Source organism: Chamaea fasciata, unplaced genomic scaffold, assembly GCF_029207755.1.
Source record: "Chamaea fasciata isolate MVZ Bird 193981 ecotype frontalis unplaced genomic scaffold, bChaFas1.0.hap1 SCAF_25, whole genome shotgun sequence".
Lineage (NCBI taxonomy): Eukaryota > Metazoa > Chordata > Aves > Passeriformes > Sylviidae > Chamaea > Chamaea fasciata.
Genome location: NW_027094110.1, coordinates 4,892,192 through 4,917,558, shown reverse-complemented (window position 1 = coordinate 4,917,558; position 25,367 = coordinate 4,892,192). Strand labels below are relative to the sequence as shown.

The following is a 25,367-nucleotide window of genomic DNA, read 5'->3' as shown; positions in this document are numbered from 1 at the left end:
CTCCCTGCAGCACCGGCAGCCTCGCACCGGCCCCGCCGCCGCCCGGGCTCGCCGCCCCTCACCGGAGCGGGGGGAACCGGGGTGATTTCTGTCGGGAATTTGCGCCGTTTCCTCCGGGACCGAGCCAGTTTCTCCTGGAATCGGGTCGGTTTCGTCCTCCCAGGGAGCCGCCGCAGCGCCGAGGTAAGGATGCTCCCCCCGATCCCCGCTCCGGGGTCGCGGGGCCGGGGGTCTCCCCACCTCGCCCCGGTGGCTGCGGGATCTGGGGGCCCCCTCTCCACCGGGGTCCTTGGAGGGGGAAGATGCTCAGGGCCAGGGTGAGGTTAATGGAGGGGACAGCCCAGCCTGGAGGCGTCAGGCGTGGCCCTCAGGGTGGTGGCATCCGGGGCTGGGGGGGACATTTAGAGGCAGCAGACGGCTGAAGCCACTCCAGGGGGTGGGGGGTCACCGCCGGGGGTGGCACTGGGCTCCTGCCCGGCTCCTGCTGCCGGGGGACTCATCCCGTGTGAGGATGGGTGGAAATGCAGCCTCCAGGTTGACCTTGACAATAACATTGGGAGAGGAGAAGGCGTTCGGCTGCGATGAATATTCCAGCCCTGGCCCCCGGAGTGGTGGTGGGGGGTTTTGCCCCTTCTTTTATTTTTTGCTGCTCCCTGAGTGTGGATGGTTGTGTTTGAGGTGGAAAATGGGGCTCGGGGTCCTGTTTTTTGTGAAATCCCCAGTGTTTGATGTGGGGAGCCCTTGGCCCCCTCCATGCATTTATTGCACTGCTGGATACACCCAAAGGTGTGTTTTTTGGGCTGGCCTCTTGGCCAGGTCCAGATTTCCATCACCCCGGGAATGTGGGGCTCAAACCAGCTGAGAAATCTGCTCCCAGCTATTTGTAGAGGACCCAGAAGGTGAAATCCTGCTTCCTGGATCACGCCTTGTGTCTGAAGCACCTGAGGTTTGAATCCATCAAGAGCTGATGTAACTATTTCTGGTCTTGGTAGGGAAAAAAACCTGGAGCACCGCAGCAGCTGAGCTATTCTGGGCAGGGCGGAGAGTTCCTTGTGAATATTTCTCCAGAGGTGTCAGGACTAGGTCAAGGAACCTGGCTGGGGGTGTGACTGCTCCAAGGGAAATAAAATGTGGGTCTGAGCTGTCCACTGGGATGACCTGGAGATGGCTCTGCTAAAATCAGTCGGAATAAAAGGGTTCAGTTGAAATCTGGAGTGACTCCGCTGCTAATTCAGGCTTGCACAGAGCAGGGAATCTGGAGTTCCACCAGAGCTGGAGTCATGAGGACCAAATTTTCCCCGAATTGGATGCTGACCTGTGCAGGTTCAGGCCAAACCGTCACCATGGGAGGAGAGGCCCTGCTTTTACCCTGGGCCGGGTTTGGATTTGTTTGTTTACAAACGTGGCAGCAGCTTCATGAATTACAACAGGGGAAAGCAGCACTTACGGCGCGGGTTGGATGCTGCCCTTTCGCTGCTTTTTGGGGTAAATCTTGGCGGGTTTGGGGTTCGGTCAGTCACCTCTGGCTGCAGTGGGTGAGTTACAACGGATGGCTGAGGTCTAAGCGGGAAACAATCATCTGGTGAATCAAACCGAGCCCTGAAGGGATCATATGATGGTTGGCTGTGCTCTGGTGTCACGTTATTGCAGCTGTGCGTGTTTCCGTGCTCCCAAACGAGACGTGAAAGGAGCCCCAAGCCGATGAATCAACGGGCTCATACGCTTCGTGACAAACCCGAGTGCCAGGGCTGCTCCTCCACCCCTGCCCATCTCATGACCCACCCGCAAAGGGGCCCTTTCCGGAGGCTTCTTGGCACCTTCTGGGGACAGAAGTCACTGTGATGTCCCAGCCGTGTCCCTCTGAGGTGGGACCGGGGTGGAGCAGGGGGCTGGTGCAGCCCCGGCTCTGCTCTCCCGTGGAGGGATTGGGGGTTATTTATAACACCTGGGCGCCGGAGAAAGCCACTGCGGTGGGTGGAAGACAGAAGCGGGGGCAGCTCTGATTCATCTGCTCTCCTGTGTCACGATGCTAAAGCGGGACGGAGCTCGCACGGGAAGGACGAGGAGCGGCTCCGGCCCCTCCCGGGGAAACGCCGGCTGCGTGTCAGCCCCAGCCGGCCTCGGTCCTGGGAAGCTTCTCGCAGGTGTCCCCGCGCTCTCTCACCTTCTCACGCTGACCCCAGCTGAAGTCTGTGCCTCGCCAGGGGTGGGTGTGAGCCCTGGTGGCATTGAGTCACCCTGTGTCCTTTCCGCTGGGGGGTGGGAGCTGGGTGATAATTAGCAGGGCGTGTTTTAACGAGGGGGGGAATGGGAGCAGCCCTGATGAGCCCAGATGGCAAAACCCTTCCCTATGGAGCCAGAGGCCGAGCAGGGAGGAGCAGATTGAAGATGAAGGTGTCTTGGACCAGCCTTGGCTGGTGGGAAAGAGAGGTTTGTGTAGCAGAGGCTGTGGGAAGGTCCTTGGAGCAGGGCAGGGGTGATCGGAGCTGCAAAAACTCTGCCTTGGGTGAAAATCCCTTCCTGGGGCTTTGAGGGGAAGTTTGGATGCTGCTGGGAGGGTCCTGCCCTTGGTTTCCTGTGGCTTGGAAGAGTGGGATGCTTCCCAAAGGACCAGCCCTGCCAGGCCAACCCCCATCCCACCACAGAGGCTCTCCCGACCTCAGAAAGCAGCAGGAGGGGGCCTGGAACTGCTTTTCTCACGCCTTGGGCTCAAAGTGGGATGTGCACCCAGGTGTCCTTCCCTTGGCCATTGGCTGCGCAGCACAGAGGGACGACGAGAGGGATCCGTGCTCCTTCCCTCCACTGCTGCTTCCTGGGTGACCTTGGATCTGTCCCTTCTCCTCCCTGCTCCAGCCTGCCCCGAGCAGCCTGGCCCTGGGTGCAGGAATTCCCCGGCTCTGTGCGTGTCAGGGAGGATGAGGAGCTGCAAATTGATGCTCAGGTCTCCGAGCCCGAAGCTGGGAGTAGATTTCCACCTCCTGAAACCCCTCGGTTCCTCTGTTCCCACAGCTCCCTCATTTCCCTGCTCTGTGACCTTGATGGGGTGAGCTGGACCTTCCCGGGCCTGGTGAGCTGGCTGCTTCTCCAGGAACATCATTCCCCTCTTCTTTAGCAGCTGTGGGGGATTTCTGTGAAAGCTGAAGGGGGAGAAACGGTAATGGTGGGGCAGGGAGGAACCAGCAGAGTCCCCAGGGGTTGAAATGCTAATTTTTAATTCACCCAATCTCACCCTGTGGCTTTTCCTGCCTCAGTTTCTTCTTTCTGGACCCAAACAAGGGATAAATGTAGAATTCGGACACAGGAGAGGAGAAATTCCCCTGCACCCCATCATTCGGACCCAGAACACGTTTGCTGCCGGTGGCTGCTCTCCTTGGGTTCTGCTGTAAATCCCCATGTCCTCCCTGCCTTCCCCTGCACGCCCAGGCCCAGCTGAAAGCTTTGCTGACACAGTTCCAGCCTGTTTATTGCTCCCCAGCTGCCTTCCCAGGAAAGCAAGGATGGGCTGAGGCAGGACACGTGGCTCGGAGCCTCCCTCCTCCCCGACCCCTTCGTGGTGCTGTTGGCAGGGCTGGGGGATGTGGGGGGTCCTCACTCACCCCAAACAGCAGCTTTTCCCCAGCGGCTGCTTTTGGGATTGCTGGGAGCCTCCGAGCAGGGATTAAACCCCCTGGGTGTAACAAGGCAGGAGATTCTCCACCCCTGCCCTTTCCCTGCTGGGCTGAATCCAGTTTGTCCCGTGGCAAAACAATTCCACGTGCCTTGGATCCGCTGCAGTGGTGGCTCCCACGCCAGTCCGAAGGGGTTTGGGGTGACCCTGGGTCACCTGGACAGGAGGACATGGACGGGGCACTGTCCCTTTGTGCAGGAAGGAGCCCTGGGCTCAGCCCACGGGTCTGGCCTGGCCACAGGGCTCAGGGAATGGTGGTTGCTGTCTGAGGAGTTAAATATGAAGGTGTCCGCTGGCACCAGGGAGGTGGGAATCCTGTCCAAGGACACACCCAGGCACATGGAGCAGGACGAGGTGAGCTGTCCCAGGTGTCTCCCCTCACAACCCCTGTTCAGAGACACCAGCACTGCCCACAGCACAAACTGCCCAGGTGGGTGGCACCAGCACTGGCTGTACCTGGGCAAAGCTGTGGGTGCAAAGGCAGCGCGGGTCTGGCAGCATGAGTGAGGTCCTTGCAAGCCATGGGCTCTGAAAGACCCTAATCTGTCTTCTAAAGAGAGAGAGAAAAAAAATGCACATTTAAGAAAATTAAGGTCATGGGGACTAAGTAAACAAGCTGAATCTCCATCTGTCGGTGACAAGGGTTTTCTATCTCTTTCCAGCCCGGAAAGCTCCTGGTTGTCAGCTGATCTGCCTTGTCTTTCTCACAGGGTGGTTGTTATTTTTGGCAGATGAATTTTTGATTAAATTCCCCTCTCAACCAACGAAATACCTTCCTCAGAAGGATTTGGACTGTGCTTTTTCATCTGAGGGCGCAGACCTTGGGGCTGATGCAGAAGGCTGGGGAAATTACCAGGAAGAGCCCTGCTGCCCTGGCTTTCCCTGGATGCAGGGACTGACAGTGTTCCCGGGCTGTGTGGGTTGGTGCCTTGGTGCAGGTTCTGGCTGGGCTTGTCTCCCAGTTCCGGCAGGGATGGGGATGGTGAGGGCTGCGTGTGCTCACGGACTCGCTGCTGGGAATGATTCCTCTCTCCTTCAGGCCTGGATCCCTGCCAGGCAACACCACCATGCCCAGGCTGGGGCTGAGCCATTGGGAGACAGCAGGAACTCCCCAAAGCAGCCACGGGGATTGTGCCAGAGCCATTCCAGGATCAAGAGTTGGATCCTTGCTATGGTTTTCCCCTCTAGTTTAGCTTGGGCACATCTCCCACGGGCAGGAAGGTTTGTACCTCTGTCCTTCACCTTCATGCCAGTGTTTAGAGAGCCCTTCCCTGTGCCATTAAAGCAGCCAAGCAGCCCTGCTGGTTCCCCAAATCCTTTGGGAATGTTGCTGTCTGGAGTGTCCTCCAAGGCTCTGAGCGCCTCTGGGGCTCTGTAGGTGCTGGAAGGACCCTGCTCCTCCAGGACCTGTGTCCTGGGGCCTCTCAGCTCCTCAGAACAGCTCAGGGGGGACCTAAACTGAGGAGAGGAAGAGGTCGAGATCCAGAGGGATGTTGTGGGGTCCGTCCTGACTTCGTGGGGCTGGCCTGGCTCAGCACAACCTGCCCCGGAGCTGGGCAGCTCTGCGGGGTTGGGGTGTCCCAGGAGAGCTCTTTGGGTGCCCTCACCGTAGGCTGCTGAACTCTGGGGGCTTGGCCAGTACACCCTGGACCTTCTTGGCTCTCTCCCTAACCCCAAGAGATCCTTTACCCCCGAGGCCGAGTCCTGCTGGAGCTCTGAGTCGCTCTGAAGGAGCTGCTGAGCACACAGCGGGCAGCAAGGCACCCGCGGGTGATTCACCCGGGTCTGCAGGAATCCACACAGAGCCTGACCCAAACCCGATGGAAATCCTGCGCTCCCCTGGATGAGGCCCTTCCCCGTGCCCTGTGTGCCCATCCCCAGCCCGGCCGGGGCTGCTCCAGCCGCGGGCAGCCACGTGTCGGTAATTGCCACGATCGAGCGGTGAGCGGTTTATGTGAATGAGCCCTCGTTAGGAAATTAAACATCGCTGGCCTGGGCTTGGAAAAAAAAAAAAAACAAAAAACTAACTCAAGCGGCTTCTCCGGAGGAGCCGGATCCAGGAAAGATGTGGAGCCGAGATGGTTGCCTGGAAACGGATGCAGCCGACAGTTGAAAATAGATTTTTTATTTTCTTATAGGAACAGGGCCTGGCAAAGGGGGAACTTCCGTCAGGGGTGAGAAAACACCGAGGTGAGGGTGGGTGAGGGGGAGGTTTCCTGCTCCCGGAGCTTTGCACCTGGGCTAGGACACCGTGCCTAGGGTGGGGATGGGCTCTGCTGCCTGGGCTGAGCCCACTGCCCTGAAAAGGCTTGGAGCTGTGGGCTGAATTGGGTTAAAAATGCTCAAAGGAAAGAAGAGCTGGGCATGGCTCTGGAAAAGGCCCCAGGGTGGGAGGAGGTGTCGGTGCTGCCCAGCTGGGGTGGGTCAGGCCTCGGAGCACAGCACCATCGCCCTGCCACGGCCCCGCCGCCCCCGGGTGTCCCCCGGGAGCAGAGATGGGAAGGACGGGAGAGAAGGAGGTGTAGCTCTGCAGGAGGGTCACTTTTCCAAGCTGAGGGCTTTGTTGTGAGAGTTCTGTGTTCTCTCCCCAGCGGATGCAGCACCGGGGTCCAGTCCGGGGTGGGAAGAGCCCATCTGACCCCAGTTCTCCCAGTATGGAGAGGAGGGACATGGTGCTTTCCCACTCTGGGGATCCCCAGCCCAGTGGAGCAGATTTTCACGATGTCACCAAGATTTATGAAGCGGGAGGAATCTGCAGGGCTGGGCTGGGTTCTGGGCACCTCCTGAGGAGCTTCCGAGCAGGATCTTTCCTCCTGGCCCACGCTGAAGGCTGGGAAAGTGGAGGGGCCTGGGTTGACGGCTTTGCCCTGGCTGCTGCTGCTTTTGCAGCCATTATCTGTTGTAAAGCTGCCTGGGGAGATTCAGCATCAGGCTCCAAGGCTTTTAAGTCACTCCTGATAACTTCCTGGGATGCAGAGATGGCCTGCGCACTTGTCACTGTCCCCTGAGTGCTTCTGAGCTGTCGTGGAGCGAAGCCTGGGCTGTGCTGATAGTCAGAAGGGGAAGGAGCAGGACAGGGGGGGCAGAGTCTTGACCAGGGCTGGATTTGATGTCAGGCCTTGTGAGGTTCTGCTGCTGGGCTGGAGGTGTTAGAGGGGAGAAGAGGTGTCACAGCAATGTCACTGGCTCCATCACCTCTCACTGTCCCCTGGAGCCCAGGGAAATTCCACTCTCTGGGACACAGGAGCCTCTTCTCCATGAATGGCAGCAGCTGTGGCTGCCCCTGGATCCCTGGAAGTGTCCAAGGCCAGGTTGGACAGGGCCTGGAGCAGCCTGGTCTATGGAAGGTGTCCCTGCCCATGGCATGGGTGGGGTTGGATGAGCTTTAAGGTCCCTTCCCACCCAAACCATCCTGGCATTCCGTAATTCTCAAGCAGAACATTGCTCCTGGTCCATCATTCCTGGAGGAGGAGACCCTCCAGGTTCAGATGAAGGTCCCCAGGACATGGGACACCCTTGTCTCCTGGTGCTGCTGCTGCCACCAGGTCACCTGGGGATAAGACAAAACCGGCTGACCCCAGGTGACCCCTTCCCCACCCAGGTCCTGCTGATGAAGAGGAGGTGAGGCCCGAGCTGTAGCTCACTCTCCGTGCTGTTCCCTGTGGGACCTTCATCCTCTTCCCGCCCCCATCCCGGCCCCGGGGCCGCCTGGAGCCGTCCCCATGCCCAAGAACAGCAAGGTGACGCAGCGGGAGCACAGCAGCGAGCATGTCACCGAGTCGGTGGCCGACCTGCTGGCCCACCAGGAGCCCGTGGACTACAAACGCAGCGTCCTCAACGTGACAGGAGAGGCCTGGGACAAGCAGAAGGAGGGAGATGAGGACCTGGATGCGGAGAACCGGCCGGCCTGGAACAGCAAGCTGCAGTACATCCTGGCCCAGATCGGCTACTCCGTGGGGCTGGGCAACGTCTGGCGCTTCCCCTACCTCTGCCAGAAGAATGGAGGAGGTGAGAGATGGGGCAGGGATGGGGGCAGCCCTTGGGGAAGGGGGTGACACCCAATCCTGCTTTGCTGCATGTTGGGGTGCGGATGCTGGGTGAGGACGGGGGTAATTTGGGCTCTCAAATGGGTTATTTGGGCTCTAAAGTGTGCTGTTTGGGCTCTGAAGTGGGAAGGGGCTGCCAGAAGCTGTGCTGAGATGTGGAGATCTCCAGGAGGGCCTCTTCCTAAAGGTGGCCCACATGCCTGCTCCAAAGTCATGGTGAATCCTGGGTTGGGAGCCGGGATTTCTGGCTGCACCCCCTGATTCCTCCTGGGGCAATTTGGAAAATCGGGTTAAAAAGGGAGGAGAGAGTCCCTCCATTTTCCTGGGTCCTTGAAGCCACATTTTGTGGTTCCATCCCATTCCCAAATCCTCCTTCCAGCCAGCCCATTCTCTCATCCCACTCCACGCCTCCTGCTTGGGCTTCCAAGCGCAGCCCAGAGGGGCCGGGTCTTTCCCAGCTGTGCTGAGCCCCACCACCCTTCAATGCACTGATGAGAGAGTGTGTTCCTCATCATTAATCCAAACCCAGCCCCTTCCCAGCCACGTTGGAGGCAGCCTGGACCAGCCCAGAGCTCTCCGTGTTCCCAGAGCTGCATCCTCTGCCGTGGCCCCAGCCCTGCAGCTGCCGAACCTGCAACGCTCTCAATAATTCAAACATCTCGTGTCATCGTCAGGATGAGTCATTCCGCCTAACACAGACCTGTGCAGTCAGCACTCCCCTCCCGGGGCTGCTCACCCCCCATTCCCTTCCCTTCCCGTCCGGGATGGAGCGGGCCGTGCCTGGCTCCTGCATCCCATCCAGGGCCCTGCTTTGGCTCCAGCTCGGCTGGGTTTTGGCACAGCACGGCTCTGCGCGGTGTGTCCACCCCCAGCTCAGGGCTGGGAGAGGTCAGTACAGCCCCTCTGGCTTCATTACACAGCTGTGCACAGCTGCCCTCCGATTGCCATGGAAGTTTCCCCCGTTAAATGAGATTTAGAAGCAGTTCAGACCCAGAGATTGGAGAACCAGCATCCTTCTTCCCCACAGGGATTAACCCAGCTGTGCCTCAGTTTCCCCATGGCCACAGCAATCCTTAATTAACCGTAATTGGCACAATCAATGAAAAATCCTTATCTTACACTGAGCTCCCTGCTGTGCTGGGTATCTGGGGGGGCTTTGGCCTCAGCTGTGCAGGTGCTGGGCTATCAAGGTGCAACTGGTATTCCCAGGTTCGGATTCCTCCTGGTGTGTTCCTCAAATCCGGGGCTGAACTTGCAGTCTGTATGTGGGGAGCAATGAAGAAGTGGTTTCTGGACACAAGACCAGATGGGATGTGGAATGGGGATGGGAACTGAGGCAGCACAGCCCTGACACTGCTGCAGCAGAGGAGATGAACGATGGGATTGTGGTGGGATCCAGGGACACTGAGCCAGGCAGGGACTGAGACAAGCAGCTGCTTGTAGGAGCTGCTTGCTGTGAGAGAACATCTTTCTGCAGCAGCACTTAAACTAAAAGGTTTTTACAAGCTGCCCCAAGCATTTGCCACCACTCCATGGAAGGGGAAACTGAGGCACAGATCTGGGAACTGGCGTGAGCAGCAAATTGCTGGGCTTTGCAGTGCTTTTTCTTTTGCCCACGTGGCATCATCTGTGTGTCCCGTGGGGCAGACACCGATTCTCTGCCTTTTCCTCCTGCCATGTCCAACCCTTCCAGCTGGGATTCCCACCAGGCCGTGAGGCTGCTGCCAGGCAGCATGCAGGAGTTTGGGAGGGATGGACAGACCATTCCTGGTTGCTCTGAGCAGCTCCAGGATGTGATGGTGGCGGCTGCTTTTCCTCCTGCTCCCCGAGCAGGTGTCTGCGGGGGAGAGCGGCGGCAGGCTGGTAGCAGGATGGGCTGGAGCCAAATTCCCAGGACTCAGAGTGCTGGGAGCCAGCAGGGGCTGGCAGTGCTGCCCTGGTGCTGCACAGGCAGGAGCTGCTGTGCACCTTTCCAGGCATCACCGGAAGAAAATCTCCAGTACTGGACAAGTTTGCATCGGAATCTGTCCATCACATCCACCTATTTGCAGGCTGAGATACCCGGGGGAGTGCTGCAGAGACGGGATGCTCGTGATCCTTCCTGAATTTCCCTGAGCTCCAGCTCTGCTCTCTGCCTCTCCTTTTACCCTCCCAATCACCCTGCCCTGCTGCACCTCAATTTCTCTCCCTACCCACATTTTTAACACACCATCCCCAACCATGCCAGGGCTGATCTGCTGTGCAGAGTCCCTGCTTGGGGCAGCACCCCCTGCCCCAGGTCCTGCCTGGTGCCACGAGTGGTGGCTGTCACTGGGGCGTCAATCCAGGTGGGAATTTTGGTTGTCTTTGGACCGTCTGCTACCCTGCAGGAGCCAGGCACGTTCTCCTGAGCCCATTCCTCAGCTCCTGGCAGGAGCTGGTGTGGTTCCTCAGCCGGGAGCTGCAGTGAATCATCTCATCCTTTATGGCCATCGGTTCTGCTTCGGGAGCCACCGGCTCCTCTCCAGCCACACAGACATTGACCGAGTTTTAATCGGAGTTGTTCCTGCTCCTCACGCCGTGCAGGGTGGCACGTGGCACGGTGCTGCTGGGAGTGTGGGATGTGCAGGAGGTGTGTTGGGACAGGGGGCTTGGCTGTGCCTGGGGGAACAGGACGGCTCCTGTGGGTCTGAGGTGGCCGTGGGATGGGGCACAGGTTCACCGGGGAGGTGGGTGTTGGTGGCTCTGGGGAACCAGTGGGATGAATGCTGTGTCCCCTGGGATGCTCACACCCGCTCCACAGTTGGGGCCACCTTTCCACACCCAGAATAAGATCAAAAGAGGGTGTAGGGAAGAGGTTTAGTTCAACTGACACGTGCAGCCAGGGCTCAGCCACACCAGCAGAGAATCCCTCTGAGCTCCAGCGTTTCACAGTCCTCGGGAATGTGACTGTGTCCCCAGGGCTCAGCTTATGGAGGTGGCTCCTTGCACGTGGAGATTTGTCTGTGTGGATTCAGGGAGTTCCTGGGGGTCTTGGGGTCTATCCCACACCATCCACACTGGCAGGGGATGCTGCACCCTTTCTTTCCACACGTGTGTTTGCTCCTCTCCACAGCTTCTCCTCTGGCCAAGCTCTGATCTGCATTCCTGGATCCCAGAATCATGGAAACATTTAGGTTGGAAAAGCCCTCTAAGATCATTGAGTCCAACCACTAACCCAGCACAAGGCCACCACTAGCCCATGTCCCCAAGTGGCACACCCACACAGTTATTAAACCCTGCAGGGATGGGGATTCCCCTGCTGCCCTGGACAGCCTGACCATCCTTTCCATGAAGAAATTTGTCCTAATGTCCAATGTAAGCCTCCCCTGGTACAACTTGAGGCTGTTTGCAAATGAACTGATGGACCAGGCAGAGCCTGTCTAGCTTGGTTTGGAAAGACAGGTGTCTGCCAGGGAGAGCCGGAGCCTCCCTTGGAATGGAGAATGTAAACCCCCTCCCTCCAAATTATTATAAGTTTGAAATAAAGGGACTTTCAGGAAAAGATATGGGAACAGGAATAACAGTTCTTTACTAGGAATATTAAAAATAAAAATGTAGTAGTACAAAAAAGCAAACAAACAAAAAAGAAAAACACTGACAGAGTCAGAACAGAACCCTGACCCCTGCTGGTCAGGGTATTGGGAGCAGTCCAGTCAAGTCCTCCTGGAGTGACAGATGTGGTTCTGTTGGAGCAGAGATGATCCTGTAGAAGGGTCCAGTGGTGATGAGATGGGTCAGTTCTTCCTCCGGGAATCCAGTGCAAACAGGCTGCCCTGGTGTTCTGGATCTCAGGTTTTATCCAGGTAGGAATGCTGGGCTCCTCCCCCTGGGTGGAGCATCTCCCAATGGGATGATGGAATTGTATCAGCCCTGCAGTGAGCCTCGATGGCCCATTAACAGCAGATATGCCCTGGAGGGAGGATGGTCCTGGAGAAGATAAAGAAAAATCATCTCCCCAGCCAGCTTCAACAGCTGGCAATAGAATACACACCGCTGGTTACAGCAACCCAGGACACTGTCCCAGCTCTGCCCTGCTTGTCCATCCACGTCCATCTGTCCCTGGCGGCAGACAACCCCATCTGTGGGATTGTCTTTGCTCAGGCAGGCAGGGAGATCTATAATGACCTTTCTGTCCCCTTCCAGGTGCCTACCTGGTCCCATACCTGGTCCTGCTCATCATCATCGGGCTGCCCCTGTTCTTCCTGGAGCTGGCAGTGGGGCAGCGGATCCGCCGGGGCAGCATCGGCGTCTGGAATTACATCTGTCCCCGCCTGGGGGGCATCGGCTATGCCAGCTGCCTCGTGAGTGCCCCCGGGGGACCCTGCAGCCCCACCGCGGGGTGGGCGGGATGGGGCAAACCTCCAGGAGCCCCATGGGGAGGTTCAAGAGGTCAAGGGGTGTTTTTGCAGCTCCACTCATGGCTCCAGGGCTGGTTTGGGAACGGGTCTGATCCCGGCAGCTCCGCTTCCTGCGCAGCAGGAGGCGCCCCGGGAACAGTGTCCCTGCCCTGTGGTTTGATGCCATGTCCTCCTCCTTCCATCCCCCCCAGGTCTGTTTTTTTGTTGGTCTCTACTACAACGTCATCATCGGCTGGAGCATCTTTTACTTCTTCAAGTCCTTCCAGTACCCCCTGCCCTGGAGCGAGTGCCCCATCGTGAAGAACGGCTCCATGGCTGGTGAGGGACGGGGGAGCTGGGCTGGGAGGGAGCAGTTCCCAGGGAAAGGGGGCTCTGGGACACCCTGGGACTCATCACCACCCCCAACAGAAGGTGGGGCCACAGGAGGTAGTAGTGTCTCCTGGGCCACTGGATCCTCTCTGGTCCAGCTGCCCTGACCGTATGGAGAGCTTCCCTTGGGTTGGATGAGTCTCCCACACTCTCTCCCTCCACTGACGGGGTTTGATGCCAGTTTGGGAATCCAGAGTCCCCACTGACGGGATTTTTGGGCTGTCCCAGTGCTTGAGGCCAGGATCCGACCCAGGCCCATGGAGAGAGCAGTGAGAGTCAGGCAGGGGCTGCTCCACTGCCTGACTGACACATGGGTGGAGCTAACGGTGTTTAATAACATCTGAGCATCAACTTGGGACCCTCTGAGAGGTTTTATAGCAAATGAAAATGTTTCTCCCCCTGTTCACCGTCTCATTTTCACCTGGCAATGGTTCTATGTCCTGTCTCTTCTTTTCCCTGCTAAGAATGAGCCCCATTAATTTCTGCGCCTCAGTTTCCAGAGGTGTCTCCCTTCCCTGGCTGGCTCCAGTGGGTCTTTGACATTTGATTCACCCAGGAGACAGCAGATGACTCTCCCCCTCATGCTCTGCTGCCTCTGCTCTGTTGCAGTTGTGGAGACTGAATGTGAGAGGAGCTCAGCCACCACCTACTTCTGGTACCGGGAGACCCTGGACATCTCCAACTCCATCTCGGAGAGCGGGGGGCTGAACTGGAAGATGACCCTGTGTCTGCTGGTGGCCTGGAGCCTCGTTGGCTTGGCCATGATCAAAGGCATCCAGTCCTCGGGGAAGGTGGGTGTTGGTGGCCACCTGAGCCAGCCTGGGCTCTGTCCTGGAAGCAGGAACCTGCCTGGGCCACACTCTCCTGCCCTGCTCTGGGGTACCAGTGGGATGAATGCTGGGTTCCCTGGGATGCTCACAAAGTTGGGGTCACTCTCCAGAGGGATCCAGAATAAAATCAAAAGAGGGTGTAGGGAAGAGGTCTAGTTCAACTGACACGTGCAGCCAGGGCTCAGCCACACCAGCACAGAGAGTCCCTCTGAGCTCCAGCGCTTCACAGAATCACAGACTCAATTAAGTTGGAAAAGGCCTTCAAGGTGATCAAGTCCAACCTGTGACCCAACACCACCCTGTCACCCAGGCCATGGCACTGAGTGCCACATCCAGGCTTGCCTTAATCAACTCCAGGGAGAGCAGCTCCACCACCTCCCAGGGCAGCCCATTCCAATGCCCAATCACTCATTCTGTGAAGAAATTCTTCCTAATATCCAGCCCAAACTGCCCTTGCACAGCTTGAGGCTGTGTCCTCTTGTCCTGTCGCTGGGAGCAGAGCCTGACCCTCACCTGGCTGCACCCTCCTGTCAGGGAGTTGCGCAGAGTGATGAGGTCTCCCCTGAGCCTCCTCTTCTCCAGGATAAACATCCCCAGCTCCCTCAGCCGCTCCTCACAGGACTTGTGCTCCAGACCCCTCACCAGCCTTGCTGCTCTTCTCTGGACACACCCCAGCACCTCAACATCCTTCCTAAATTGGGGGCCCAGAACTGGACGCAGCACTCGAGATGCTGCCGAGCACAGGGGAGGAATCACTGCCCTGCTCCTGCTCCCACACCATTCCTGATCCAGGCCAGGAGCCATTGGCCTTCTTGGCCACCTGGGCACACCTGGGCTCATGTCCAGATGCTGTCACTCAGCGCCCCCAGGCCCCTTTCTGCCTGGGCACTGTCCAGACACCTGTACCACCCCGCCCCGAGGGCTCCCACAGTTCATCCCTGGGGAGCCAACCCCATCCTGGGGAGGGAAATGCTCTCTCCTCCCCGCTGTGAGCTGTCTGTAGCTTGGGTGGGAGGGTGGCCGGGCCCAGGAATTGAGGCTATGCTGTGTTCGTCCCTCTTGCTCCAGGTGATGTACTTCAGCTCCCTCTTCCCATACCTGGTGCTCGTTTGCTTCTTGGTGCGAGGCCTTCTGCTGCGTGGGGCAGTGGATGGGATCATGCACATGTTCACACCCAAGGTGAGAGTTCCAAGCCAGCGGACTCCAGTCAGGTTCCCCTCCTGGCTGGTCATCCCCTATTTTCCCTTATTCTCTTATTATTCCCCTTATTTTCCTCCCCACCCCAAAAATCAGAGTACCAGCCCCAAACTTGGGGGATCTTGATAGATCATCAGGATGTGGAGCCACTCCCAAAATTCAGGACAGCCACGAGCCTCACACACTCACCATCCTCAGCTACCCAGATGCCAGGGTGGGGGGCACAGAGGTGCCCAAGGGAATACATAAAGATTTAATGGAGAGATGCTGGCTGGCAGCAAAACCTCTGCTGGTGGTGTGCACTTATTAATTAACCAGATAATTAATTAATTAAGCAGAGATGTAGATGAATCAGCTCAGCCGGCGAGGCTGTTACAAGACATTAATTATGGTCCCTTGATGAATGATGCTGGGAGGCCTCCAGGCTGCGGCTCTGGCTCCCAAGAGAGGGGGAATGTGGCTGGGGGGGATCAGGAGCTAAAACAACCCCCCAGCCAGGATTTCAGTGCTCCAGGTGCCCTGGAAGCAGGAGGTGGCAGGGGGAGGATGGAGACCCAACTCTGGGCCTGCAGTGGTTCCCTAGGCCGGGGGGACACGGACTGGGAAGCTGCACAGGGAGAGGTGGAACCCCGAGTTAGGCGTCTGGGGGAGCAGACAGAGATGTGGTCAGGTCAGACCTTGTGTCCTGACCTCTCCGTGCCTCAGTTTCGCCCTCTGCGTGAATGAGGAGAAGGAGCTGTGACTGCTGGGCGAAGCCAGACCTGGCAGATCATGGAATCCATGGCAGATTCCATGGCAGATCATGGAATCACAGAGTGGTTTGGGTTGGAAGGGGCCTTAGAGACCATTTCCTTCCACCGCCACACCAAAGCAGCCCACCGCTGCTCCAAAACCAACTCAGCCCTTCTAATGTAGCTCTGGGATGGGTTGTGGGGCCACCAGTCCACCTAACTTCTTCTCCTGTCTTCCTTCCAAGCTGGACAAGATGCTGGACCCCCAGGTGTGGCGAGAAGCAGCCACACAGGTTTTCTTCGCCTTGGGCCTGGGTTTTGGGGGGGTCATTGCCTTCTCCAGCTACAACAAGCAGGACAACAACTGCCACTTCGATGCCACCCTTGTCTCCTTCATCAACTTCTTCACATCCGTGCTGGCCACCCTGGTTGTGTTTGCTGTGCTGGGCTTCAAGGCCAACATCATGAACGAGAAATGCGTGGTGGAGTAAGATTTGCTTTTTCTCTGTTTGGGGTGGGCAGGGCTTTGCTGCTGCCAGTTGTGGTGGGTCTGGAGGCAGAAAAGTGCTCTGGAGCTGGATGATCCCGGGGTTTGGTGGACCCAGGTTCCTGATGGTCAGAACCTGGATTTCCGGAGATGCATCACTGTAGCTGAGGGAGTTGGACATTCAGCTCCTCCAACCTAAAATCCAGCCCCAAGACGGGCTCTTAATCTGCAGATTGAGTGTGAATCCAACGTGTCTCAGGTGCCCTGCATCACCTGAGAGACTCTGCTCTCCCTCAGGAACGCTGAGAAGATCTTGGGCTACCTGAACACCAATGTGCTGAGCCATGACCTCATCCCACCCCACGTGAACTTCTCCCACCTCACTGCCAAAGACTACAACGAGATGTACAGGGTGATCATGACGGTGAAGGAAGGGCACTTCAAAGAGCTGGGTCTGGATGCCTGCCTGCTGGAGGATGAGCTCAACAAGGTACCTGGTGGCACTCCTGGGGGGATCAGCAGGTCACTTGCCCCATTGCCTCTCCCTGTGTCAATCCTTGGCACTTGGATCTGGAAAAACAACTTTTAGAGACCCTGCAGGGATGGGGAATCCAAGTCCCTGTGGCTTTACCCAGCAAGCAGGGGTCCTCCTGGGGTGGGAGAAGCTCTGTCCAGTACAAGTCTAGCAGGGTGATCACCTGTTTGTCTCCAGTACCAGACTGGGATTTCCTTTCCTTGAGGAGGGTTTGGTGAGGGAGACCTAAGACATCAGGAGCTCAAAATCTGTGTCCCTGACAAGTCTCTTCTCATCTTTTGGTCCTCTCCCCACCTCAACAGTCGGTGCAAGGGACTGGCCTGGCCTTCATTGCCTTCACAGAAGCCATGACCCACTTCCCAGCCTCGCCCTTCTGGTCCGTCATGTTCTTCCTGATGCTGATCAACCTGGGCTTGGGGAGCATGATCGGGACCATGTCAGGCATCACCACGCCCATCATCGACACCTTCAAGGTGCGGAAGGAAGTGTTCACAGGTGAGGTCTCTTCTCCTGCAACCTCCTTGGGAAGGGCTGGGGGGTCTCCATTGCCTTGAAGGGTTACTCCAGGAGAGTGTGGACATAGCAGGGGGTGAAGTGGGCCATGCACATGCAGGGAATGGACCTTGTGGAGGTCCTGGTGTTCCTCAGGGTCCTCTGCTGACCGTGCTAATGCAGGGAATGGACCTTGTGGAGGTCCTGGTGTTCCTCAGGGACCTCTGCTGACCAGGCCCATTTGCTCCCCACAGTCGGTTGCTGCATCTTCGCCTTCGTAGTGGGGCTGATCTTTGTGCAGCGTTCTGGAAACTACTTTGTCACCATGTTTGACGATTACTCAGCCACACTGCCGCTCACCGTCGTGGTCATCCTGGAGAACATCGCCGTGGCCTGGATTTACGGCACCAAGAAGTAAGGAATTTCTACAGCAAAAGGAATCATTGTGCTGTGACTCCTGACTGAAAACCCTCCTTCCACCTTTTTTCCTGTATGGCTTTTTTCTCCAGGGGAAAATGCTCCAAGGGCAGTTACAGAGGCAGGAATTTGGTTCACTTTGATCCTCCTGCCCTGCCCTGGTCTGAGGCAGCCCCAGGGGTGGGTCCTTCTCGTGGGTGTCTCCTGTTGGTTGTGATGCTCAGTTCCTTGTGATGACCGTTTTTTTCTGAGGTTTCCAGGTCCTTCTGGAAGGGGAGGCTGCTCCCCACAGTGCTTCTTGTTCAGAGGCTGTCCAGAGCAAAGGCAGCTCTGGGTAACACTCAGATGGTCTGGTCCTGAGGAGTTTTCCCACAAGTTTTTCAGGCTTGTGGGATGCAGAAATGGCCAGCTGTGCTCTTCTTCAGGCTCTACCTTGAGCATCAATGGGGTTCCTGGGAGGTTGTTTCTCACTCAGAGGTGGGGGATATCACAATTCCACGTCTCTCCTCGGCAGGTTCATGCAGGAGCTGACGGAGATGCTGGGGTTCCGGCCCTACCAGTTCTACTACTACACCTGGAAGTACGTGTCTCCCATCTGCATGGCCGTGCTCATGACCGCCAGCATCATCCAGCTGGGAGTCAGCCCCCCCGGATACAGCGCATGGATCAGAGAGGAGGTGAGCACGGCTCCTTCCCGTTCCCCACCCATGCCCCAGCGCAGCGGGGGCAGCTCAGAGCTGCAGACCCCTCTGTTCATCCCAGCTCTGCTCATTGCTCCTTCCTCTCCTGCTGGGTGACATTCCTGTCCTGCTCATCCCCTGGGAGCAGTCAGGTTTGTTCACGCTGCCCGGATATCTCCAGCCAGCTCTGCCCATGGGCTGAAGCTTGTGTTGGTTTTGGTTGGCTCCCCAGCTCCACGCTGTGCCCAGCATCCTGTGTGAGGATCCTCTTCCTCGACCTGAGCCCGCCTTCCTGTGGCGTCCCTGAGCCCGGCAGGAGGCAGCAGGAGCTGTCTGGCACTTTGGAGATGTTGTACCTGCTGGGCACCACCACTGCTGCTGCAACAGCCCTGTGACGTTCCTATCTGTCTCTTCCAGGCTGCCGAAAAGTTCCTGTTCTACCCAACCTGGGCCATGGCCATCCTCATCTCCCTGATCATCCTGGCATCCCTCCCTCTGCCCCTGGTCTTCATCCTCCGGCAGTTCCACCTCGTGTCCGACGGCTCCAACGCCCTCTCTGTCACCTACAAGAAGGGCCGGATGATGAAGGACATCTCCAACCTGGAGGACAACGACGAGACCCGCTTCATCCTGAGCAAGGTGCCCAGCGAGACGCCGTCCCCCATGCCCACGCACCGCTCCTACCTGGGCCCCGGCAGCAACTCCCCCATGGAGATGAGCAGTGCTCCCAACGGACGATACGGGAGCGGGTACCTCCTGGCCAGCACCCCCGAATCTGAACTGTGATGGTTGCCTGCCCACCACCCCCGCCGGGAGAGGAGGGCACTGGGGAGTGGATCCTGGCTGTCCAGGCAACGGGAAAATTAATCACTAAGGAAGACGAAGAAGAAACCCCTCTTAAAATCGTAAGCGAAGCAGCAATTTCTAAGATGACGTCGGGAAGAAGGGATTGCAGGAGGGGCAGGACTCCTCTGACAACCCTCGCTGGGAAGGCAGGACCCCTGGACTCACCTCCGGGGAAGGGAGGAGGAGTAAGAGACGCTGCAATATCTTTCTGAGAGCTGTTCTCATGCAGCTCAAATCTGAAGCAAAGAATCTCTTTTCTAAGCAGCTGATGGTTGGAACAAGGACCTGGCAGCAGGTGGGAAGCCAATCATACTTCCTCCTGCCACCCAGTGCTCTTCCCTCCCCGTCTGTTGTCCTTTAGCCGGGAGGAGTCATGGCCTTATTCCAACGAGCACAATTAATCATCGATGTTCATAGCACAAAAAGGTGCTGTTGTTGTCACCATCGTTGTTGTTGTTGTATCTCCTGTAGGTTTTTATAGCTGTGGACACACCCAAATAACCCCCCAAATTCTGACCAGGGTTGGCAGGGAGCAGCCCGGGGCTGGCTGAGATGTTGGGGTGTGTGAGACAGGGCGTGGTGCATCCCTGGAATCTTTGTTGCCACCAGCAAAGGGACGGTGGCTGGGAGTTGTTTGGAGGCACGGAGATGTCACAGCCACGGGATGGAGTGGCTGGGATGCTCCGTGGGTTGGTGTGATGGTGCTGAGTGGCAGGAGGAGCCCTGAGGTGACAGTGGTTTGGGGGTGTGAGCCTGTGTGGGGTCTGGCTGGGGTTGCCAGGATGAGGGGCAGGAGTGCTCTCCTGGAATTACTCCTGACGTGTGGGACGCTCTGCTGAACCAAAATCCCTGGCATGGCAATCATCTCCTCTCGGTCCTCTCTTTAGATGTCCCAGAGGGACAGAGCTGTGGGACATCCAGTCCTACCACACTCCTGGTTCAGCTCTCAGGAATCCACCCCCTGACTTCCCTCCCTTGCCCCCCGCCCCTGAGGTGAGCTGGGCAGTGGTTCTCTCTGGATGTGCCTCCTCCTTTCTCCTCGTGTCCCTTCCGAGCCAGGGGTTTGGCGTTGCCTCCTGGCACACCCCGCAGGAGCTCAGCAGCCTTTGGAGGGGGGTGACCAGCTCCTGGGAGCCACAGGCATCCGAGGAGCCACAGCTCTTGGGGGCCAGTGCCGGGTGCCACGTCCCCACTAGCTCTTGATCCAGGCTGGGGAGCCCTTGTGAGGGTCCCGGGGCCTCTACTGTGCCCATCCATGTTTTTGGGGGATCAGACTTGATGTGACCTGATGTTGTTTCTGGCCAGGCTGTCTAGGAAAGGGTGGGACCTTCTAGCTCTGAGTGTCTCCTGCTGGGACTGAGGTTACATGTAGGATTCATTTTCCTGAATCCTACATGTAACCAAGCACTTCTGCCAAGACTATCAGGATACCCTGGCGTCATCCCCCTTTTCCTTGGGGACACAGAAGCAGCAACGTGCTTGCACATTCTCTCCCCTCTGTTGCCTCCCAAGGCTGGGGGAGCTCCCCATCCTGGGCCCTGCTGGGCCTGGGTTGTGCATGAAGATCTTTCAGGCTGCTCTCAAGGCCACGTTTGTGGGGGCTGGTTCATGACCTTTCCCTCCTCTGTTTTCCTGTCAGTTTGCTTCTCTTTCACCTTGGTTCTCCCTTTGGCTGGAGGTGAAGGCAGAAAGCAGCTGGTCCATTCACCACACCCCTGACTTTCAGCATCCCTGGGGCCAGGAGGTTCCCACAGCGACATCTCTTGTGAGTGTGATCCTTCATTCACAGTCTTCTCCATGGACTTGGCTGGTGACCTGGAGACTCTTCCTGGACAATTAGCTCAAGCCCTTCATTAACTGTTTTTCTGGGGTGGAAGATGGAGGGGTGGACTGAACCCAAGCAGCTCAGTGATGGTTCCGAGAGGCACCAGATCTGTGACTCAGGATCAGCCACGTTCCTCCAGAAGTTCCCCCTTCCTCGTCCCCTCCCATGTCTTTCTCCTTCCTCTGCCCATGCGAGAGGGACACAGAATTGTCCCCATGGCATCATCTCTGGAAGGGAGAAGCCCAAATCCGCCGGCATTTTCGGCAACACGCTCCCTCCCATTTCTTATGGGGCCCATCCTCCCCTGACCAGCAGAACAGAGGATGAGTCAAACCACTGCCCAGCATCACCTCCCCAACTCCCCCGAGCCCGGGGGCCGGGTTCCCACCGTAGCTCCCATGGAGTTAATGGAGCAGGACACCTCCCACAGCCCAAACGCTCAGTCCCGTGTGCTCCCATGGCACGATGCTCCTTGAACCCTGGGGGGAAGGATCCGGCTCTCCATCTCTCCCACCCCCCTTCCCAAACCAGCCAGGGAAGCACTTGCTTTCCTCTCTTCTTCTTGCAGCACCAATAGGAGGCAAAGTCAATAAGGAGGTAACAAAGAAGCTATATTATATATATATATAAAATATATACAGAGAGAGGAGATGGAATAATAACCTAGAGATTCTCTATTTCTATTGTATATTTATTCTGTAAATGTCACTGTAAATGCTGTTAAATGACAAATCGTATTCTGAAGTGGCCCATGACCTATTTTCATTCCCAGTGCTGTACAGATCAATTCTCATTCTATAGCAGGGCATATTTTTACCTTTTTATTTCTCGTGCGTGGTGGGTGCACGTCCCCTTCTCCCCCCCCAGCCTCAGGGTGCCCAGCTGCCCTGGGCATCCAGCAGAGAGGAGGAGGAGGAGGAGGAGGAAGAGTGACCACACCTTTCCTTTTATCTGTGGAAATACCGTATTTTGTCGTGGCATTTGCTCGGTGTTAGACACGGGGTGTTGTGGGGGGAGTGTGTGTGTGTGTGTTAGGTTTTAGGAGATCCGTGTTGTCGCCGTGGGAGCGTGCGCGTGTCCGTCCGTGCGTGGGGTGTGCGCGTGTCCGTGTGCGTGGGTGGCTTTAGGATTCACTGCTGGCTCTACTCGCTCACTTTTCGGAGCCTGCCTGGGGGTTTCTCCCGCTCGCCGGGGCAGGTTCTCCCTCCACACGCCTTCTCGGGGTCCCAGGCTGTGGATCGGGCTGACCCCCAGTGGCTTTTAGCCCTAGGAATCACTTCTTTTCCTCTTTTTCTGCACAGAGGCACAGGGAATAGCTGCTAGTTGTGAGCACAGGCACTTTTCTGTTTTCCTTCAGGCAGTGGGACAAAGAGGGGGGAACCACTGCCGATACCCCTGTCCCCCCACATCAGCTCCTCGATGGGCTCCCAGCCCAGATCCTGCTGCTCAGAGCAGTGTGGTGTCCCTGACTGGGGGCCGAGGAGGTGCTGGGTAGGTCAGGAGGGGTCCAAACCCCGTTCCCTCTCCATGGGGAAGGTGTTCAGTGGGTCTGGAGAGGGCGAGAAGGAGCTTGCTGGAGGGGCACACCCTGTGGCGCTGGAGCTGCAGGTCCAGCCTGTCGGGCTGCAGTTGGGGTGCTGTTCCCCAGCATCGGCCTCTGCTGCAGGGACCTTGACCCCGGGGCAAGGCAGAGGGGATGACTGGAGCTGGGTGCCCAGGGTGCTCCAGGGCTCATTCCCCTCAATCCCTTCAAAACAGCCTCTTCCTCACCTCTCAGCTCCTGCCCAGACCCTGACAGGTCACATTAAGCCCCAGCACCTCCCAGAAGCAGCTCCCACTGCCTTCGAATGGCCCCCACCCTTCCCGAGCGCGGGTCCCGCTGGCAGGAGCGGGGAGCGGGGCCGGGTGGCCTTGGTGGCCGGCAGGGACGTGGCACAGCCGCGGCAACACGCAGGATGCGGCTGCTTCCCCTGGGACAAGCACAACACCGGCGAAACCCTCCTGTACAGGTAAAGCACAGAGCTCGTAGTGACGCGTCCCGTGTCCCCTCGTAGCCGCAGTAGTTCCCACGTGTGCCGGGCGGGGCCGGGCTGCGCCGCCCGGGCTCCTCGGCCATCGAGAGAAACCCTGTAAGAGCTGTATCAGAGTCTGATTAAAAGTCTCTTCTTACCAAACCTCTCCTCACCGAGTCTCTTCTGTGCCTCTGTTTCCTTTCCTTGGGTGGGCTTTGGGGTCTCTCGGAGGTTTAGGGTGGAAGAGACATAAAGCAAAGAGCCCACGGCTGTCGAGGTCTGTCCTTCCCTATCCTGTCCCACTGTTGTCCTTCTGTCTCCCCTCATCCCTTCCTCCACCCTGCAGCAGCCTCTGCGCGGGCCTTGCTCAGAGGGAGCTGTCTGTAGGTGCTTCAGGAGTGTCGTGGGGGCTGTTTTCCATCCTGGGCCGGTTTAACCAGCCCACCCTGGCTTTCCAGGGCGCAGGGACTGGTACAACGCAGTCTGCTCCTCTGCACAACGCCCTGCTGGCAGTGCTGGTGGCTAATCCTGAGTGCTGGGAGTCTGGAGACCCTTCCTGGAGAAGGACCAAGGGTTTCCAGCAATCCCAGAAGACTCTGACTGCTGGGAATTAGCTTAGGTTAGCTGGGGAGCAGAGCTGCCTCTTCCTTTCCCTCCCATCTCCGGGAGCTTGTTTGGCTTCTCCAGGGCTGCTCCAGGGAGCATGAGGAAGGGATCAGGAGAGACGGATCCAGATGAGACCCCCGCACTGGGGACACTGCCATGGCCATGAGCTGAGCCTGTCCCCACACACGGCAGCTGTGGGGAAGCTGGGAAGGTCCCTTGGCACCACCTGGAGACGTTGGTGCAGGTCTGGGGCAAGTGTCCGACACGGCTGGAGGAGCAGCAGTGCCCAGGGAGGGGACAGGAGGTGGCACAGGGTTATCCATGTCCCAGAGGTCATCCGGGACCCGGCTCTGGGGAAAAACGCCCCCCAGGAGTGGTGACCAGGACAACGGGACACGTAGGGCAGCTCTGACCCCAGCAGGGATGGAGATCTCAGCTCAGGGAAGGGCCAAGTGCTCGACGGGACACACGTGTGGTGTCACTGCTGCGCTGAACTCAGCCCATCCTGTGCTCCCTGGGGCTGAGGGAGGGTCTGCAGGGGCCAGAGAACCCCAGTGCCAGGGGCCTCCTGAAAACAGGTGAGAGAAACAAACTGGAAAGGGCAATTCTGGCCCTTGGGGGCTGGAAAAATGACGCAGAAGTGGGCCCAAATGTGGAATTTAAGCCGAATACATTCTATTTAAAAATCCCCATAAATATTGAACTTCCTGTGACAGTGAGGGAGAGAGGTTTCAGAGCCTGGTGGGAGGTGAAGGATGCTGCTGTCGGATGTGGGGGTGGGTTTTGGGTGTCCCATCTCAAAACAGCTCTGGACCAGGCTAAGCTCCGGACGCGAGGTGGAGCTGCTACAGCAACATCTGCTGCGATTCCCTGAGCACCTCGGAAGGGAAAAGGCCATCCTGCTGCTTAAAGGCAGGGAAACCGAGGCACAGCACCGCCTCACCAACCGCTCTGCTCACTCCAAAGCCAGACACTCCCCACCGCTGTCCCCACTCCAGCCCAGCCCCCTCCCGCTCCCAGGTCGTTTTTCTGGAGCGAAATTGCGTCAGCGATGCCGTGGATGTCGGCAGATTCTCCCCAGACCCCGCCGCGCTCCGGCGCCCGCGTTTTCGCTGCCGGGGCTCCGGGCGGAGCGCGGGACACAAGGTGGCACTGTGCGACAGAACACGGGACACGCCGCCCCGCCGGGAATTCGGGGAGCCTTCCCTACCCGGGAACCGGGAGATGTGCGAGATCCCCTTCCAGCCTCAGCTCATGGGGCGGCAAATTCTGTCAGTGTAACCTGCGCCGCTAAAATGAGTGACCATAGCTAAAAAATCCACCTGGCAGAGGCAGAGAGCAGAGACAGAGCTTGTCCATGCCTTGTGGCAGCTTTTTTTTTGGGAAGACCCACCTCCAGCAGAGAGTCCAGAAAGGTTTCCCGGGGATCACACCCTGGGGGAGGGGAGTGCCGTGGGTGCCACCACGCAGAGATCAGAGATGAATCTGTCCCACCAAAAACGTGAGGGCAGAGACCTTGTTTGGAGCATCCAGGGGTTCCTGAGGACAGCATCTCTTTCATTAACAAGATCCTGGGCTGGAAGGACCTGGGGAGGTTGGTTTGGATATTTCTGCGCCAAACCAGGATTGTCTCTCCCTAACCTGCTGCAGTCCACCCTCCTCCTGTGTCCTTCCATGGAGAGAGGCCTCGAGGGATCCCAGCGTGTCCCAAGCTCTCTGTGAGGCCACTCAGCCCCCTCAGCATCCTGTGCTGGTCTCTCCCCACCTCGGGGGATGTGCCTGATGTGCTGGGCCCTGGGCCAGGCTCAGGGGGCTGTGCTGGGTCAGGGGAAGAGGCCACGGGTGGGGGGGACCCAGAGACCCCTTACCACGTCCTCAGGACCCACCCAAGGCTTTCCAGGTTAGAGCTGATCCTCCTGGAGATCTTCCAGGTCCTGCTCCTCATTCCATCCTTTGTCTGCATGTTATCTGAGATGCCTCGAGCCTTGCAGGACATCCCTGCAGAAGTGACTCCTTCTTGCTCCGAAAAGGCCCTTATTCATCCAGCTCTTTCCATTTTCTCTCCTTCTCTCTCTTTCCTTTTTTTTTTTTTTTTTTTTCCTTTCCCATGGACATTAAAAATCAGAAGGCATATTTAGAGAGCAGACAGCTTTGGGCGGGTGTTGCTGGCTAAAAGATCTCTTCCTTCCCCAGAAACAACTCATTTGTCTGCTTGGCCACCTCCTCCCACCCCAGGAACGGCCGCGCT

General features: G+C 57.7%; 1 protein-coding gene across 1 annotated transcript; it reads left to right on the top strand.

The window, feature by feature from the left end:
- Positions 1-22,665, top strand: SLC6A17 (solute carrier family 6 member 17). Its single transcript, XM_066203977.1, has 12 exons — positions 1-183; positions 7,269-7,675; positions 11,878-12,035; positions 12,284-12,410; positions 13,071-13,252; positions 14,360-14,470; positions 15,465-15,706; positions 16,004-16,196; positions 16,544-16,736; positions 16,988-17,147; positions 17,665-17,827; positions 18,248-22,665. The coding sequence occupies exons 2-12, from the start codon at positions 7,390-7,392 to the stop codon at positions 18,614-18,616; spliced, it is 2,184 nt and encodes a 727-aa protein (XP_066060074.1). The 5' UTR covers positions 1-183; positions 7,269-7,389; the 3' UTR covers positions 18,617-22,665.
- Positions 22,666-25,367: the final 2,702 nt, after the last annotated feature.